This window comes from Macaca nemestrina, chromosome X, assembly GCF_043159975.1.
Source record: "Macaca nemestrina isolate mMacNem1 chromosome X, mMacNem.hap1, whole genome shotgun sequence".
Taxonomy (NCBI): Eukaryota; Metazoa; Chordata; class Mammalia; order Primates; family Cercopithecidae; genus Macaca; species Macaca nemestrina.
Genome location: NC_092145.1, coordinates 6,081,446 through 6,101,000, shown reverse-complemented (window position 1 = coordinate 6,101,000; position 19,555 = coordinate 6,081,446). Strand labels below are relative to the sequence as shown.

Below are 19,555 nucleotides of genomic sequence, written 5' to 3'. Positions count from 1 at the left end.
GTACCCCTCTTCCTCGTCAGACCCACCGGGGGATGGCTGCTTACCACGTCCGCAAAAGGAACATCTGTCTACACGGTGCTGAAATCCCAATCAAAAATGTTGTTTAGACATCTACGGGGCTGACCTCCTGCAGCTCGCTCAGCACTCCCAGGTCCTTAGCACTCCCAGGTCGTAGCTGGCGCAGTCAGTAGGAACTGTAACTATGTCTCTGATGCACCACGTGTTTAGACACAGCACAGTCCTTTTTTCTGTTCCTACGGTGGAAGTAGTTTCTCTTTGGGCATGCTGACAGCACTTTTTCATAGCCTCACCGATGAGCCCTTTCTGCGGGAGTGACTCCATGCCTGTATACAGAGTATTTATACAAATGTTTTAGCATCTTCATATGCGGTGTTAACCCCTAGTTCTGTACAGCATATTCTGTTCAAGTATTTTTTTACAAGCTTGTGCTGTAGGCACATGCCTTCTGCTGCAGAAGTGGACACCCGTGGCACACCCACCCCGCCCCAGTGGGGTGCCATGCCTTCCTGGGACATTGCCACTCCTGCCCTGGAACTCATGCAGGTACGTAGTAGCTGCTATTGCCAGAACAGCAAAGCCAAGCAAGAGATGGTCCATGCTTTTCTGACGTTCTCAGAATAGTGGCTAGCCTAAAACCTGACAAGCGCTGCTTGAAGCCGGAACACTGGAGAATGTTGCTGAGAGCAGAAATGGCCACGCGGGTCACGATTATGCTTGGGAAAGTCTCAGGCTTCCCTCCTGCCAGCAACAAGAACGCTTTGGGGTAGGCACGATGTTTTCACGTGTGCGTGCCGTTTCTCCAAGCACTGCAGGTTCTGCCGTGTGCCGGAGGCTACAAGTTTAACATCCTCCTTCCCGAAAACAAATAGGTCCTATGCTGAAAAAAGGGTAAAAAATGAGTATTGATCTTCTCAGCCAGGAGAAGAGTGTGGCGTTTTAACACGACCAACTGCTCGCCGGCATACTTGGGGTTAATTCAACTCTGCTGCGAACATGACTCCGCCCCTGGCACTGGCCTCCAGCAAGCCTGCTCTTTTTGGGGTACGGGGGAGCAGGATGGTTTAGCCTTTCCTGCTCAGTGTGTAAAAAAATGTAGCGAAAGCCACTATTTTTGCTCTCTTAAGCTGTTCAATAAACTGGTTCCTCGTTTTACATGTGCACGATGTGTATCTTATTTGCTGGATGGCCCAGGAACTGGAATGGCCCTCTCAGCCAGCCTCAGAGGAAAGAAATCTCCAGCTGGCACAGGCAGCCGAGTGAGGCTGGCGGCTGCTGGGACACAGCCTTTAGAACGAGTCCTTGAGCGCACAGCTCCCAGGGATATATGGGGTAGCGGGAAGGAGGGGACGCTGCGCAGATGCCACTGTTGGCTGGGCTACACCGTGCCACACTTGTTACTGCTTAGGAGGCTTTCTGGAGTGTTCCTCGGGTGCTAAGACAGTCTGCAGCAGACACTGTCCTTTTACTGCTGCTGGCCCTCGTTTGCTCCCCAGTCATGTCAACAGCTGAGGACTGCTCATGCTGCAACAAAAGGCTCTGCAATTGCTGTCTAGCTAGCCCTAGCTGTCTCTAGAGTTCTGCCTGAACTGAAACTCAAGTGGGGTTGAGCTCATGACTTGCGGCAATTGATGAGGAAATCCACCAGTTGCTGTGGCTGGAAGGATTTTCAGTCCTGTGGGTTGTAACCAGAGGCCACAGGTGGATTCTGCCTTAGGCTCATGAGATTTCCGACTTGCTGTTCAAGAAAATGCCTTGTGAAGTGACAACAGTAGCTATGACCCAACTGCCAGGTGCCTTGCTAGTTCCTATTCGTCCCACTGGATCCTCACAGCCCTGGGAAGCAGGTGCTACTACTCTTATCCCCAGGAGGAGACAGAGGCTGAGAGAGGTTAAGTGACGTGCCCAAGTCACACAGCTTGGCAGCGGCCGGGTCGAGACACCAGCATCAGCAGTCTGTTTGCAGACCCCTCACCGTCACCCCCTGAGCCAGTGCGTCTTAGGCCCTGGGGTCAGGATGTCTCAAGCGTGGAGGCATCACTGCTTTGTGGAAGTCTCTGGAAGGTCCCTGAGCTCTGTGCCCAGAATTGAGTCAGGGAAATCTGTAGAGAGGTGGCCCTGTGTGTGGGGACAGTGTGTGACACAGACACTGCTTTGGAGGGACGCCTCTCCCATGACCTCCTAGCATCACATCCCAAAGGAACAACTGTTGCAGAGATGGACCTCTGGGCACAAACCCACGTGCGTTTCTCTGGAGACACTGGCCAAGGAAAACAAGACATGCTCGAAGGCCAACAGCTGCATGCCCCACCACGATGTGACCGCAGAGAGCCGGGATGTAGAAGAGTGTCTCTGCTTGGTGGGGGGACACATGCAGGCCAAGGAGAGGCGGGAAGAAGGCAGCCTCCGACTTGCCACTGGACTGCATGGCGACGCTGGTGGGGCAGTCAGCTAAGCCATTTGCGTAAGTGGCCTTCGGGCATCTGCGTGCTGGGGACCGACAGTGGGGGTGTGTTAGGTGGATCTGTATGGAGCACATTGCTGCCGCTGGCTAGGACAGGGTAGAAAGGGGGCGTGGCTACAGCCTGACCCGTGGGCACCATCCTACCCTTTATTCTGTGCTTCAAAGGGTCAGTCGTGCTGGTGTCTGTGGGCTCATGACTCAGACGGTGAGCTCTGACCTTCCTGAGCCAGGGCTTTGCTGTGGTTCTGCCTGGCTCAGGAGCTCTGGGACAAGGGGACCGCTCCAGGTCTGCACCTAAGGTGTGGCAGGGTCCCTCGACACTCCTGTGTACTAGTGTCGTCTTTCCCATTGAAATGACTGTGAGGACTAGAATGTGCACGGGCAGATGGGCAGCTACTTGTCTGCCTTGGCCCTTTATTACATAACTTGCTGGGTTTGTGGAGATGTCATCCCCCCAGCAGTCAGAGCCCGTTTGTGATGTCGTGGGGCTGGTTACATGACTGCCAAGGGGTGCTGCTGGCCACACTGCACTAGCAAGTTTGCCAGATGGAGGACAAGCCATCACTGAGTGTGGCTCTCTGTGAAGAAAGAAATTCGAGACGACAGGGTCATGGCTTGGACAGGGTGCCTTTTCCTCCCCAGTTGCACTCAGAGACCTACCTTCACCCAGCAGATCCTTCCCCTGCCTGGGATGACCCAGTGTCCACTGGGAGCCCTAACTTCAGGCTGCTGACAGAAGAAATCGCTTTCCAAGCTCTGGCCGAGGAGGCTTCGTTCAGAAGGCCGCGCCCTGATGGTGACATCCCGCCCCAGGGAGAAGACAATCTCCTCTCCCTCCCTTTTCCGCAGAAACTGTGGAGACTGGTCAGCAGCAATCAGTTTTCATCCATCTGGTGGGATGAAGGAGGGGCTTCTATAGTGATCAATCAAAAACTCTTTGAAAAGGAGATTCTCGAAAGGGACGTCGCACACAAAGTGTTTGCCACGGATTCAATAAAGAGCTTCTTCCGCCAGCTAAACTTGTATGGCTTCCGAAAACGGCGTCAATGCTCTTTCAGGACCCTCACCCACGTTTTCCCCGCACAAAGGCCGGTCTCCATCTTGAATAAGGTAATGAACGACAAGCCTCTGGAGGGGTTAAGTCTGTGGGCTCTGGGTCCCGGTCAGGTGGAAGTCCCAGGACTGCCTCCTGGGAAGTGGGCGACCTCAGGCAGGGTGTGGGGCCATCACTGTGGGCCTATGTCTCCCTCTGGGTGGAGGTGACATGAACTAAGAGTGAATGTGGGGAGAGGGCTGAGGATGGCGCCGGCCCCTCTGGAGTGTGTAAAATATCACAGGTGCTAAGTAGCCGTATCTGCATGTCCTCCTACCCGGGACCAGCCATGTCCTCTGGTGGTTGCTGTGTCCCCCTGACTCCATAGCGCTTTACCCTGTGAGGTGAGCAGGCCAGGGGAGTCTGGTATTTGTACCACTATCACCCTAGCTGGTGTCGGAGAAGTGCTCAAGTTGAAGCGCTGAAGGGCGCCTGGCACAGGAGGTGCAGACGCTCCTGCTGCCCTTGGTAGGTGGGGCCCCTGCTGTGGAAGAGCCAGTGCCCAGGACCTCCAGCCCAGCCGGGGTGCATTCTGTTGCCAGCTGACACTGTGGGGGAGGCCCAGAATCATCCTTCCTCCTGGTCTGCAACTTCAAAGACCCTTTCCGCCGGCCGTGGCCACCCTAATCTGCCATTTTGAGGCTTTTTCCAAGACGGAAAGGCCCGCCACAAATTGGTAAACCTTGATGATGTGAACGCGAGTCCCCAGCTTCCTTTGGGGACTGGGACCTTTTCCAGAAAGTCCTCCTGGGCAAGTAGAGTTCTCTTGCACAGGGGCGTAGATGGTTGGGAGTTGCAGTTCATCCTTGTGACTTGCAGTTTCCTTTTCTTTATTTAAACTTTGACTCATAGTTAGAGTTCTACTGCCATCCCTACTTTCAAAGAGACTCCCCTCACCTCCTCGTGAGGATGAAGAGAAGAGTGGGCGTCAAGTCTGCACCAGGACATCAGGAGGAGGACAAGCCAGAAGCTGCTGGATCCTGTCTGGCACCAGCAGACACTGAGCAACAAGATCACACATCTCCGAATGAGAATGATCAGGTCACACCGCAACACCAGGAAGCGGTGGGTCCCAACACCCAAATCAGAAGTGTCTCTGCTCTACCAGCAAGTCCTGTGATGGTGCCCGATCCCGCCATGGCAAGTGACAACACTCCAGTGACCCAGCCAGCCGGCGAGTGGTCAGAGGGCAGCCAGGCTCACGTCACTCCGGTGGCCGCTGTCCCTGGGCCTGCAGCGCAGCCATTCCTCTCTGTCCCCGGATCTCCCACCCAGATGAATTCTTACAGGCCTGTGGTGGCCCTTCCCACAGCGTCCCCCAGTACACTTGCCATGGAGACCACAGGACTTCCTGCGCCTGGCATGCTGCCCTTTTGCCATCTCTGGGTGCCGGTGACCCTAGTGGCTGCTGGGGCTGCACAGCCTGTTGTCTCCATGGCCATGTTCCCCCATCCCCTAGCTCTGCACCACCATTGCCCCCACAGCCACCGCACATCACAGTACATGCCAGCTAGCGATGGCCCCAGGCATACCCAGACTACGCAGACCAGCGCACATAGAGGCGAGCATTTGGGCAGAATATGTGCCGGTCCATAAATGTGTCACAAAATGAGTAATTTTCTGACTGCACAAAAGAGTCTTCATGGTCTCCGTCCTTTTTGTTTCTTTGCAGTCGAGTACCCCCTCCGACATCTTTGGCTTGCATGATAAAGACTTCAGCCTAACACACCTCCCTGGAAAAATGCCCAGGAGATACTCGAGCAGGTGCTGGGTTTTAGGAAGCCCCGCAGACATCCTGCCTCTGCTCATTAAAAGTTACCTGGAGCTGGCCAGGTGCGGTGGCTCACGCCTGTAATCCCAGCACTTTGGGAGGCCGAGGCGGGCGGATCACAGGTCAGGAGATCGAGACCATCCTGGCTAACACGGTGAAACCCTGTCTCTACTAAAAATACAAAAACTTACCCGGGCGTAGTGGCAGGCGCAGGTAGTCCCAGCTACTCAGGAGGCTGAGGCAGGAGAATGGCGTGAACCCGGGAGGCGGAGCTTGTAGCGAGACGAGATCGCGCCACTGCACTCCAGCCTGGGCGACAGAGGGAGATTCCGTCTCAAAAAAAAAAAATTACCTGGAGCTGCTCGCTGAGTGCCAATTGTGGTGCTAGCATTGATGGCCGAGGGTTCACAATGTCACTGTGTTGCTGGCCATACCTTGTCGTGGCGGTGCCTTTATATAACAGGATCTTCACTTTACACACAGATGAGATCACGTCTGGCTTTGTCATTGGGTTAAAAAGTGCCCTTGTTACTTGCGGAGGTCACAGATGCCACCAAGGAGTCCTACGGGTTTACGGTTTAGAGGGTGCTCATTAGTGTCTGGTGGACAGGATTTACGTTTGGCTTTTATGTCTGTACTGGAGCCGGTGGGGTTTTTTACTTCCTTCCTTGATTCCCCCACTACGCCCCCACTTTTTCTTTTTTTGAGACGGAGTCTCGCTCTGTCGCCCAGGCTGGAGTGCAGTGGCCGGATCTCAGCTCACTGCAAGCTCCGCCTCCCGGGTTCACGCCATTCTCCTGCCTCAGCCTCCCGAGTAGCTGGAACTACAGGCGTCCGCCACATCGCCCGGCTAGTTTTTTGTATTTTTTTAGTAGAGACGGGGTTTCACCACGTTAGCCAGGATGGTCTCGATCTCCTGACCTCATGATCCACCCGTCTCGGCCTCCCAAAGTGCTGGGATTACAGGCTTGAGCCACCGCGCCCGGCCGCCCCCACTTTTTCTTTCTTGTTTTTTTTCCTTCCTTCCTTCCTTCCTTCCCGTCTCTCTCTCTCTGTCTCTTTCGCTCCCTCCATTCCTTCCTTCTCTTTCTTTCTTTTTGAGTCAAAAATTAATTTAAAAGATGTCATGTTTTAACTAAGGAAGCAGCCTTTTCTGGTGACTTGGAGTGTTCAACTTAGAACACATGCTATCATCAATGAGCCTCTTTGGCTGAATGATCTGAGGAAATAGGTTCAAGTTCTTACCGTAGACACAACTGGGCACAGACATCAAAACAGCTCTGAAATCAGGGCGTGCAGACAGCCCCAACACCGACACATATCCCTGTCTGTGATTTTTAATTTGACAGTAGGTGGCAGAGTCCTGGGAGAAGTGGGAAGAGGCCCTAAGAGAATGCAGACATGGGAATGGATTCACAGTCCAGCCATGGTCTGCAGGTGGATCTCCCTGTCTCGACCTGCTCACTTACAAATGGGTGCTCATTTACAAATTGGTGTGAATCACATTTCATCATTTGTGAGCTCCTTAGCTTCCAAGAAGTACAATTTTCACATGTATTTCTTGGACTTTATACATATGCCTCCAGAGTTTGAATCATGCAAAGATGCTGCCACCTAAAAACCTCTTTCCTGGCCGGGCACGGTGGCTCATGCCTGTAATCCCAGCACTTTGGGAGGCTGAGGTGGGTGGATAGTGAGGTCAGGAGATCGAGACCATCCTGGCTAACACGGTGAAACCCTGTCTCTACTAAAAATACAAAAAAAAAAAAAAAAAATTAGCCAGGCGTTGTGGCAGGAGCCTGCAGTCCCAGCTACTTGGGAGGCTGAGGCAGGAGAATGGTGTAAACTTGGGAGGCGGAGTTTGCAGTGAGCTGAGATGACGCCACTGCACTCCAGCCTGGGCGATAGAGTGAGACTCCGTCTCAAAAAACAAAACAAAACAAAACAAAAACTCTTCCCTACAAATTTATACTGCTCCAATCCTGGTTTTCCTGTAAATCTCAGCTTGACGCAGTGGCTCACGCCTGTCATCCCGGCACTATGGGAGACTGAGGCAGGTGGATCACGAGGTCAGGAGTTCAAGACCAGCCTGGCCAAGATGGTGAAACCCTGTCTCTACTAAAAATACAAAAATTAGCCAGGCACATTGGCAGGCACCTGTAATCCCAGCTACTCAGGAGGCTGAGGCAGGACAATCGCTTGAACTCGGGGCGCAGAGGTTGCAGTGAGTCAAGACCACGCCACTGCACTCCAGCCTGGGTGACAGAGTGAGACTCTGTCTCAAAAAAAGAAAAAAAAAGAAAAAAAATACTGTTAAAAGAAAGGGACAAAAATATATAGATGGAGAGAAAATATTAGTAATCTGATGTCTGATAACTCATATGCTAAATAAATACCAAACTTTTAACATTCAACCATTTGGAAACAAAGAATCCAATTAAAGATGGAAATCATTTGAAGACATTCACCAATGAAGATACACAGAAGTACATATACATTCACCAATGAAGATACACATATGAAAAGATGATCGCCATTAATTATTCACTAATAATGCAAATGTCAACAGCACTAAGATTCCTCTACCCACCTTTTACAATGGATAGAATTCAAATACCTCAGAATTCCAAATTCTGGAGAGGATGTGGAATTCTCATTCATAGCTGGTAGACAAGAAAAATGTTACATTCACTCTAGAAGGCCTTTTGGCCCTTTCTTAGGTAGTAAAACAGACTTACCATTAGACCCATCAGTCGTACTCCTAGGTTTTACCTAAGTGAATTGGAAACTTGGGTTCTCCCATGGAAAATCGTGTACACGAATGTATATAGTAGTTTATTCATAATCACCAACCAAGATGTCCTTGAAGAGGTGAATGGGTAAAACCAATGGGACATCCACAAACTGAAAGTGTATTCAAAGTTCAGTCTACCCTCAAATATTCCAGGACAGGAAATTTTGGAGGCCAGTTCAGCCAAGTGGCAAGGGAAAATGAATCACCATCTTATCTCAACTCTTCCAATGCATCCAAAACAAGGGCAATTGTTCAACTCATTCTCCCAGGCTCCCTCTCCTGGATTCAAAAACAGATGAAGGCACCCAAGCACTCATGAAAAGAATTTGTGAGGCAAGTGTTCACTCATATCGCAGCACATCTCATAAACAGATAATCACATATCCAACACAACAGTGGATTAACCGAAGAAGCCACCTGTATGCGTGGAATAAGAATACGATTAAATGTTAGCAAAAAATTCAATTCTAATTCCCTGCATACAAGATAGACTAGAAGAAAAAAAACAGTCATGACAATGGGTACAGGAAAAGGCTCTGAAAGAAATTCTATGTAAGTACAAATTAACAACGTTTAGCAAACTAACATTAAAAGGAACTTCCATTTCCTAAAATCAGCAGCAAGCATATGTAAATGTGAAATGTCAGAAGCTCTGCCATTCACGGCAGTGACCAGTCATTGACATATGCTGTCACCATTACCATCCACATCTGCAGTGAATATCAAAATGAAAAAGAGCCAGAGCTATGGATGACAAAATGAAAATGAGATACCAAGACTGCAAAGAAACAGATAGTATGTGTTAACTATATGACTGTCTGCATAGAAAATTCAAAGGAATAGACACATTGATTATTCAAATGAGTAAAAGACTTCAGAAAACATCATATAGAAGATCATTACAGCAAAGTCAAGAGCCTTGCCACACAAAAGCAACTTAGTGCATAAAATAGAAAATAGAAAATATACCATTCACAACAGCATTAAAATCCACAATGTGAATAAGAAGAGCCTAACAAGACCTTTATGGAAGCAACTGTGCGAAGTTGCTGATAGACTCAGGGAATAAATTCAAGTAAATGGATCTGTATACCATATTCCTTGATGGGGAACAGAATATGGCAAAGATGTAAATGCCACTTAAATACAGAGTGAGTGCCTTAACTGTCATTGCCAAAGTGACAACCAAGCTCAGGTTGCTGTGCTCTGCTCCCCAAATCAACCCCAGAAAAATATAGAAGGGAAAAGACAAAATATATATATGTGTGTGTGTGTATACACACACATCAACATCAAAACAGAGAAAGCCCTGGGGATGACTTAAGACTGTGCTCAACTAGTACTTGTGTTTGGGTCCAGGGAGCAGCAGGGAAATCGAGGAGGTCTGTACCCTGCATAGATGGCAGATTACAGGATAGGTAGGAGAACGTGTTTAACATTTCACCCCATATCATCGCAAAGCCTGAGGCAACACCACAAAATCTGGTGCCAGTAGCCCTGGGGTAATATCAGGACACCAGGAAATTTGAGTTGATTTAGACACTATGGCTCCAGAGTTCTGCTAACCACCACCTGAAACAAACTTAGTAGGGGAAGACCCACCTTCCAAAAACTTATTATTGTAATGGAATATAAAGAATGAACTAGGAATAGAATAGTAAGTATGTGTGAAACCCACATACTAGGAGTAGATATTAATAAAATATGTGTGCATATATGTAGTATAAAGTCTACAAATACAAACGAATATGTATCTAAAGATATATAAGTACAGATAATTATACATATGATATAAAGATATAGATGCATGTATATATACATATAAGCATAAATGTATATGATGTCTAAAACAGGTATGTATGTAAACAAAATGTACATATAACATATATAATGTACATATACAATGTAAAATTTATTACCATATGAATGAGGATTAAAATATGAAAATCACTGATCTGGACTCTGATATGTCGGATACCTTCAAAACACATGGCTTCTCCAAATCTCTTGCTGCTGCTCAGCCTCTTCCCTGTAAAAATAAATCTTTTAGGACAAAAGGTTTGCAAAGTCTAGCTCTGGCTGGGGAGGAGCCCCCATGGGAAGGTGTGCATCTTCGCTCAGAGGTCCTACAATCACAGGTGCTGCAGCCCCCCAGGGAGCATCTAGCCTTGGACCCACAGCCATTCTCTGCAATGCGTGCAGCTGAGCAGATGCTCAAAGGTGACATAAACAGATCATCTCCCACCCATCACTTCACCAAAGAGCAGGAGCCAGGAGAACCCTCCTGAGTGGGGACTGAAGGTTCACGCTCCCCACATAGAGGGGCCACAGAATCCAGCTCAGCCCCTCCTGTCAGCCCTGGACGACCTTGGCAATGTTGTCACCCCGACCACACCCCTCCCCTCACTGCCACCTCATGTGACTGGGAGTCAGAGACTTGGTCCCAGAGGAGCAGACCCAATCGGCAGAGGATGGGGATCCAGACCCAGGCATCAAGGTCAGGACCCCCTGAGGGATGACTGAGGGCCCCTATCCCCATCCCCACCCCTACTCGGCCAGAACCCGGTTCAGCCCCTACTGTCGACCCAGGGAAGGCCCAGGCTTGGAGGCCGGATGTGACGTCACTGACACGCGCACTGGGGGGCAGAGAGAAGGGACACGCCTCCTTCTGAGGGGCGGCTTGATACCGGTGGAGGGAAGCGGGCCCAGGCTCTGTGAGGAGGCGAGGTGAGGTGCTGAGGAAAGACTGAGGACGTCCCCACCCCAGATAGAGGACTCGAAAGAACCAAGTGCTGTCTCTGCTCCCAGCCCTGGACCACCCGGGGACCGATCTGGGGCTGACTTGTGAGGTTGGACCCACTCCCTCCCTCCGCCGCTCAAGCTGCTGGGCACTCTGGAGTGAGAGCTTGGTGTGACCAGGGCAGGGCTGGTTAGGAGAGGGCAGGGCCCAGGCTCTGCGGGGCATCAAGGTCGGGACCCTGAGGGAGGGCTGGGCCCCCCCACCCCACCATGACCTACGGCCCCAGGTTCCCCAGCCCCATCCTCAGCCCCACTCTCCACTCCACTCCACCCCACCACAGGCTCCACCCCACCCCCAACTCCCCCCGCGCCAGAATCTCGTTCCGCCCCTGCTGTCAACCCAGGGAAGCCCCAGGTGCCCGGATGTGAGACCAGTGAGTTGCACTTGAGGGATCAGAGAGTAGCGGGGGCCTCGCTCTGAGGGGTGGGTTGATATCGGCGGAGGGAAGCGGGCCCAGGCTCTGTGAGGAGGTAAGGCGAGACCCTCAAGGAGGGCTCAAGACCCCCCCACCCCAGATACGGGACCCCAAATAATACAGCGCCGCCCCTGCGCCAGCCCTGGATCACCCCGCAGGGTCGGGCTTATCAAGCTGGGCCCAGGCTCTGACTGGAATCAAGGTCAGAACCCTGAGGGAGGGCCGAAGGCCTCCACACCCCTAACCCAGCCACCACCACCGTGACCTACAGCCTCAGGTTCCCCACCTCCATCCTCACCCCGCCCCCACTCCACCCCACCGCACCCCACCCCCCAAGTTTCCCGCGGCAGAATCCGGTTCGGCCCTTGCTGTCAACCCAGAGCAGCTCCAGGTGCCCGGATGTAAGGCCTCTGACTTGCGCGCTGGGGGTCAGAGAGTAGCAAGGGCTTGGTTCTGAGTGGTGGCTGAAGATCGGTAGAGGGAAGCGGGCCCAGGCTCTGTGAGGAGGCGAACTGAGACGCTGAGGGAGGACTGAGGACGCCCCCACCCCAGATAGAGGGTCCCAAATAATCCAGCACCACCTCTGCTGCCAGCCCTGGACCAGCCAGGGGCGGACTTCTCAGGCTGGGCCCCCTTCGCCACCCCACTGCTTAAGCCCCAGGGGACTCTGGGTCAGAGCTTGGTGTGACCATGGCAGGACTGATTAGGAGAGGGCAGGGGCCAGGCTCTGCCCGGCATCAGGGTCAGGACCCTGAGGGAGGGCTGAGGCCCCATAGAGGGAGTCAGTGCCCCTGCAGTCAACCCTGGGAAGTTCCAGGCATGGCGGGCAAGCGGATCCTGATGTCTGCATCCTGGGCTGACCAAGGGAAGGGGCTTGGTATCGTTAGCATGGCCGCGGGAGAACAGAGGGAGGGCCCAGGTCCTGCTGGGAGACAAGGGAAGCCTGAAGGGACGCAGCACCCCAGGACAAGGGGCCCACCCCACCCCCATCTGAGACCGAGACGCCTCCTCATTCAGCCTCGGGAATCCGACAGATAGAGACTCAGGTCCACAGAGGGTCCCCTAGGAGACCAGGGAAGGAACAAGATGGAGGACACAGGGGACCCCAGGGTCCAGCTCAGTGGGGATCGTGACCTGGGCTATCCCGGGCACGGTGGCCACATGTGGTGCATTGCGGCTTCTGAGATCGGGTGTCAATGGGGACAGGGCTGTGCTATGAGGAGTGGGGCCTCAGGTGAGCAGAAGGAGGAGTCCCAGAGCCCTGAGGAAGGATTCACCAGACCTCTCATCCCAGACCTAGGAAACCTGCCCCTGCCGTCAGTCTTGGGAGGCCCCAGGCAGGACTGTGAGGAAGGGAAGTGCCCCACCCCACCCCCAAAACACACTTTCTCAAAGAGGGTCTAAGGGAGAAGTTTTCCTTGGTCTGCAAGACTCATCTCTGGTTCAGCAAAATGGAAGGGGCCAGATTCTGTCCGAAGTAAATACGAATACCTAGAGGGCACCCAGACTGATGAGGCCCCCTGACACCTGCTCCTTTGGTCAGCCTTGGGTATCTCATGTATGAGTGACCATGAGGTACCCCCTCACTTCTGCCTCCCGGGTCTCAGGGAAGTGGGGGCCTTGGTCCAAGGGGCGTCCTCAGCTCAGCAGAGGGAGCCACACCTGGTCAGCACAGGGTGGAATCCAGGGTCTTCCAGGAGTGAGGGGGAGGAAGTTTGGTGAGGACCGAAGATAAGAAGGTACCTCCATGCTCCCAAAGAACAAAGGACCTCACAGACACTGATGTCACCTATTCTCAGCCCCAGGTGGCCCCAAGCAGGAATGACATGTGGCATGCTCTCATTTCTCCCACGTGATTGGGGATGAGAAGTCTCAGGGAGGTGAATACCTTGATCCCAGGGGCACTGAGAGATTCAACAGAGGGATCCACACCTGGTCAGCAGAAGGAGGACTCCCAGAATCAGCATGACCCAAGGTGTACCCCCTTCATGAGGAATGGAGGTACTCCCAGCCCAGAAAGAAGCCACCCCACAGAGTCTAGGTGAACTCTGTTCTTAGATCTGGGGGAGAGGGGGAAGCCTGATCAAGGATGGCGCTAAGTGGCAAGCTCACTTGTACCACGGCAGGAAGTTGAGGAACCCTCAGGGGGATGAGGCGTTGGTGTAAAGGGAGATGTCTGCTCATCTCACGGGTTTGGAGGTCGAGGAAATATAAGTCCCAGCAGGAGTGAAGATGAATAACCCACAGGAGGACTTTGGAACACCCACCTCATACCCGAAAGGGTCAGCTGGTGGGGTCGGCCCTGGACACTCCACGCAGGGGTGACAGATGTGGGGCCTCCTCACCTCTGTTTCTGGATCTCAGGGAGGTGAGGACTTTGTTCTCAGAGGGTGTGTGGACAAAACAGGGACCCCCTTTCTTCGACAGACACAGTGGTCCCAGGATTGGCCAGCAGTCCAGGTGAGGAACCTAAGGGAGGATTGAGGGTACCACCAGGCCAGAGAAACTCTCAAATCAAGAGAGTTTGCCCTGCCCCTACTGTCACCCCAGAGAACCTGGGCAGGGCTGTCTGCTGAGGTCCCTCGTCCATCCTGGTGTCAGGGAGGGCTGGCCTTGGTCTGAGGGGGCTGCACACATCAGCAGAGGGAGGGTCCCAGGCCCTGCCAGGAGTCAAGGTACAGACTGAGGGGACCCCACTCACCAAACACAGAGGACCCCACTCACCAAACACAGAGGACCCTACTCACCAAACACAGAGGACCTAGCCCGACCCTGCCCCTTCTGTCAGCTGAGGGAAGCCACTGGGTGGACGGACTCCCCTCACTTCCTCTTGAGGTGTCTCATGGAGATAGGGCCTCAGGTCAACAGAGGGAGGGTTCCAGACCCTGCAGGCATCAAGATGAGGACCAGGCAGTATCCTCATCCCAGGACACATGAACCCCATTGAATTTGGACATCTCTTACTGTACTTCCGGGGAAACCCTGGGCAGGTGTGTCCAGATGTTGGTTGGGACATGTCCTTCTGTTCCATGTCAGGGATGTGAGCTCTTGATCTGAGAGATTCCCAGGCACGTAGAGGAGTGGAGTCCAGTCCCTGCCAGGAGAAAGGTGAAGGCCCTGAATGAGCGCAGAGGGGACCATCCACCCCAAAAGTGTAGAACTCAGAGTGTCCAGCCCGCCCTCTTGACGGCACTGAGGGACCGGGGCTCTGCCTGCAGTCTGCTGCCTAAGGGTCCCTCGATTCCTCTTCCAGGAGTTCCAGGAAGCAGGCAGGCCTTGGTCTGAGACAGTGTCCTCAGGTCACAGAGCAGTAGAGGCCCAGGCAGTGTCAGCAGTGAAGGTGAAGTGTTCGCCCTGAATGTGCACCAAGGGCCCCACCTGCCCCAGCACACATGTGAACCCAGAGCACCTGACCCCATCCACCCTACTGTCACTCATAGAGCCTTGATCTCTGCAGGCCAGCTGCACGCTGAGTAGCCCTCTCACTTCCTCCTTCAGGTTCTCAGAGGACAGGCTGACCAGGAGGACAGGAGCCCCAAGAGGCCCCCGAGCAGCACTGAAGAAGACCTGTAAGTCAGCCTTTGTTAGAACCTCCAAGGTTTGGTTCTCAGCTGAAGTTTCTCACACACTCCCTCTCTCCCCAGGCCTGTGGGTCTCCATCACCCAGCTCCTGCCCACGCTCCCGACTGCTGCCCTGACCAGAGTCATCATGTCTCTTGAGCAGAGGAGTCCGCACTGCAAGCCTGATGAAGACCCTGAAGCCCAAAGAGAGGACTTGGGCCAGATGGGTGCACAGGATCCCACAGGCGAGGAGCAGGAGGCTTCCTCCTCCTCTGATGAGGAGGAGGAGGTGTCTGCTGCTGGGTCATCAAGTCCTCCCCAGAGTCCTCAGGGAGGCTCTTCCTCCTCCACTTCCGTCTACTACACTTTATGGAGCCAATTCGATGAGGGCTCCAGCAGTCAAGAAGATGAAGGGCCAAGCACCTCGGTCGACCTAGCTCACCTGGAGTTCATGTTCCAAGAAGCACTGAAATTGAAGGTGGCTGAGTTGGTTCGTTTCCTGCTCCACAAATATCGAGTCAAGAAGCCGGTCACAAAGGCAGAAATGCTGGAGAGTGTCATCAAAAATTACAAGCACTACTTTCCTGTAATCTTCGGCAAAGCCTCCGAGTTCATGCAGCTGATCTTTGGCACTGAGGTGAAGGAGGTGGACCCCGCCGGCCCCTCCTACATCCTTGTCACTGCTCTTGGCCTCTCATGCGATAGCATGCTGGGTAACGATCATAGTATGCCCAAGGCTGCCCTCCTGATCATTATCCTGGGTGTGATCTTAACCAAAGACAACTGCGCCCCCGAAGAGGTTATCTGGGAAGCGTTGAGTGTGATGGGGGTGTATGTTGGGATGGAGCACGTTTTCTATGGGGAGCCCAGGAAGCTGCTCACCCAAGATTGGGTGCAGGAAAACTACCTGGAGTACCGGCAGGTGCCCGGCAGTGATCCTGTGCACTATGAGTTCCTGTGGGGTTCAAAGGCCCATGCTGAAACCAACTATGAGAAGGTCATAAATTATTTGGTCATGGTCAATGCAAGAGAGCCCATTTGCTACCCATCCCTTTATGAAGAGGCTTTTGGGGGGGAACAAGAGGGAGTCTGAGCACCAGCTGCAGCCAGGGCCAATGTTTGTGGGGTCAGGGCCCCATCCAGCAGCTGCCCTGCCCCATGCGACATGAGGCCCATTCTTCACTCTGTATTTGAAGAGAGCAATCAGCGTTCTCAGTGGCAGTGGGTGGAAGTGAACACACTGTATGTTTTCTCTGGGTTCCTTATCTATTCGGTGATTTGGAGATTTATCTTTGCTCCCTTTGGAATTGTTCAAATGTTCTTTTAATGGTCAGTTTAATAAACTTCACCATCGAGGTTAATGAATGACAGTAGTCACACTTATTGCTGTTTATGTTATTTGGGAGTAAGACTCTTGCTTTTGATTCACATGGGGAAATCCCTGTTATTTTGTGAATTGGGGCAAGATAACGTAGCAGAGGAATTAATAATTTTTTTAGAAACTTGAACTTAGCAGCAAAATAGAGCTCATAAAGAAATAATGAAATGAAAATGTAGTTAATTCTTGCCTTATACCTCTTTCTCTCCCCTGTAAAATTAAAATATATACATGTATACCTGGATTTGCTTGGCTTCTTTGAGAATGTAAGAGAAATAAAAATTGAAAGAATAATCTTTCCTATTCACTGGCTCATTTTTTCTTCAAACATGGACTGAGCATCTGTTGTTCGGAAAACCCTGGGTTAGTAGTAGAGAGGCTAGGTAAGCCAGACCCACCCCTTCCCCATAGGGTGGTGAAGTCTAGGAGCCACAATCCTAAAATTAAGATGGTGCCATGTCCTCTAAGAACTAGAGGAAACTAAAACATGGGTGAGGGTTTGGGGCTCTAGGTGACAGCAGTCGAGTGTATATGCCCTGAGCCAGGGTCTTTCGGGCTTTGGGAAACTGCAATTCCTTCTGGGGGAGGTAATTCTATTGAAGCTGGATGGTGCCAGAGCTAGATTCTCAGAGGATGAGAGAAAGGCCTGGAATGGAGAACTGCTCAGCAGTTCCTTTTGGATAGTGGATGAACAGAGAAGAGTCTCCACCTGGGACAGGAATAGAAGGAAATTGTCCAGCGCTCTCGTCTCGGTGCGGTTGAACACAGTGCAGGGGCTAGGTGATGGATACCTATCATCTGCAAGGGTTTCCCGCAAGATGAGGGTGAATCTCCCGGGAAGGGAAGCCCAGAAGTCACTGGCCAGGTGCTTTTCTGCCTGTCTGGGAGAGCCAGAGTTGATTGTATTTAAAAGGCATTCTAATCAAGTTATCTCAGGTGGGATTTGACCAATTGTAAGCAAAGGTTAGATTTTGAGTGTTAACAAAGTAAGTGAAAACAGTGTCTTGGATCAAAAAGCAGGTGGCAGAGAGGAAAGGAGTTGATTCTGGATTCAGATTCTAGGAGCTCTGAGCTGCATTCAGCTGCGCAAGACTCCAGAACACCCAAATTTTGAAGTACATTCGCAAAGAGGAAATACTTAATTTCATTGACAAAACTCCCTGTTTGGGCTGATTATCCCATGTCCTGTTGAGCTGTATATTCTCTGGTAAGTCTTGGAGAACAACAACATTTACTAAATCCCAGAGTTCTAGAGTCTAGGGTCAAATGGTATTACATACTCGGGTGGCTGAGGCAGGAAAATCCCTTGAACCCAGGAGGCAGAGGCTGTATAGTAAGATGAGATCTCACTACTGTACTCCAGCCTGGGCAACAGAGCCAGACTCTGTCTTAAGAAAAAAAAAAAAAGTTTATTTTATGACCCAAGAGACAATCTGCCTGGCGAGTCTTCCAGGTGTGCTTGAAAAAAGACATATTCGGATGTTGGTGGTGCTGTGATATTTGCATCCATAGTATTTCTGAGTCATCCTGAATAATGGCTGAGAACTGGGTGATGATCTACCACTAGTTCATTTCTCCAGTCCTTAGTAACTATGAAGATTTCTGCATGAGCACCTTAGGTTGGGCCCAGGAATTTCTGCTCAATTTAATGTGTTCTCTTGCTTAACACTTGCTATTCTCAGTGGTTTTTCCCAAGTTCACTGGGTCCCTGGGGACTTCCTCTGATCCTCTAGCTAGAAGGTAAGTCTTTGGTGTCCTCACATTGCTGTGCATTTCCCTTTCAGGAGTCAGGCTAGGCGGCCAAGTGTTGGGAGGATAAACAGAGAAACGTAATATGGATTTCTTTCACACTTGTTTTTCCTCCAGCTTCTCTCAAGACTTTTTTCTCTTTGATTTTCTGCAGTTTGAATATGATATACATAGATGTATACTTCTTAGTATTTATCCTGTTTCCTGTTCCATGAGCTTCCTGAATCTGCAGTTTCATGTCTGTCATTAATTGGGGGAATTCTCAGCCATTACCACTTCAAATATTTCCTTTGTTTCTTTCTCACCTTCTGAGCATGGTATTTCAGTTATGCACAGTGGTGCCTTTTGTAACTGTCTCACACTTCTTGAACATTCTGTTCTGTTTTTTCCTTCCTTTTTTCTCTCTTTGCATTTCAGGTTTGGATTTTCGATTGACATTTCTTCAGGCTTGGTGCTTGTTACCTCAGCCATGTCCTGCCTATTCGTGAATTAATCAAAGATATCCTTCATTTCTGTTACAGTGGGGGTTGTTTTATTTTTCCTAATAAATTATTTTTATCATGATACAACACATATCACATAAACCTTCCTAACCATGGGAAGTGCACAGTTCAGGGGTCTTAATACATTCATACCCTTATTCAACCATCGCCATGTCTCATCTGAAGAACTCTTTTCCTCTGACAAAAATGAAACACTATACCCGTTAAAAATAACTCCCCATTTTTCCTCCCTCTCATCTGATAACTAGCTTTCTATTTCCTGTCTCTATGAATTTGACCACTCTATGTACCGTGTGTAAATGATATCCTATGGTACTGTCTTTTCATGCCTGACTTATTTCACTTAGCATAATGTCCTCAGGTTCAGTCACGCTGTACCTTATGCCAGAATTTCCTTCCTTTTGAATGCTGAATAATTTTCCATTGCATGTATATTGCATTTTCCGAATCCAATTATGTGTCAAGGGACACTTAGGCTGCTTTCACAGTTTAGCTATGGTGAACATTGCTGCTACATGTATATGGATCTACAACCATCTGTTTGAGACTCTGCTTTTAATTATTCCGGGTATACACTTATAAGGGGAATCGCTAGATAATACGGTAACTCTATTTGGAATTTTGTGAGGAATCACATACTGCTACCCACAGCAATTTTGTAACATTTTACATTCCAACCAACACAGAGATTCCAATGACACCACATCCTTGCCAACTTGTTATTTCCTGGTTCCTTGTTGCTTTATTTAACAGTAGCCATCCTAGCGAGTGGGAGGAGGTGGCTCATTGTCCCTTTGATTCCTATTTCCCTAATGATTAGTGGTGTTGGGTATCTTTTCTGGTGCCCATCAGTCACTTGCATATATTTTTAGGAGAAATGTCTATTCAAATATTTTACCCATTTTTGATTTTTGTTGTTGTTGTTGTTGTTTTGTCGTGTTTCAGGAGTTCTCTATACATCCTGGGTATATATCCCTTATCAGATATATGATTTACAGATATTTTCTCA

General features: G+C 50.7%; 2 protein-coding genes across 2 annotated transcripts; both read left to right on the top strand.

Annotated features, from left to right (window-relative positions):
• The first annotated feature begins 117 nt into the window (after positions 1-117).
• Positions 118-10,438, top strand: LOC139360897 (heat shock transcription factor, X-linked-like). Its single transcript, XM_071089274.1, is given in 3 exon segments — positions 118-3,592; positions 4,428-5,097; positions 5,100-10,438. Coding segments are annotated over 3 exon segments (1,269 nt in total). The 5' UTR covers positions 118-3,028; the 3' UTR covers positions 5,135-10,438.
• Positions 10,439-11,313: 875 nt separating this feature from the next.
• Positions 11,314-16,579, top strand: LOC139360732 (melanoma-associated antigen 9-like). The gene is made up of 3 exons (XM_071088612.1): positions 11,314-11,410; positions 14,854-14,924; positions 15,000-16,579. Exon 3 carries the CDS (start codon positions 15,065-15,067, stop codon positions 16,007-16,009), a length of 945 nt encoding a protein of 314 aa, XP_070944713.1. The 5' UTR covers positions 11,314-11,410; positions 14,854-14,924; positions 15,000-15,064; the 3' UTR covers positions 16,010-16,579.
• Positions 16,580-19,555: the final 2,976 nt, after the last annotated feature.

Excerpts from the sequence above, each read along its gene's own strand:
- LOC139360732 (XM_071088612.1), top strand. The coding sequence starts at position 15,065 with ATGTCTCTTGAGCAGAGGAGTCCGCACTGCAAGCCTGATGAAGACCCT.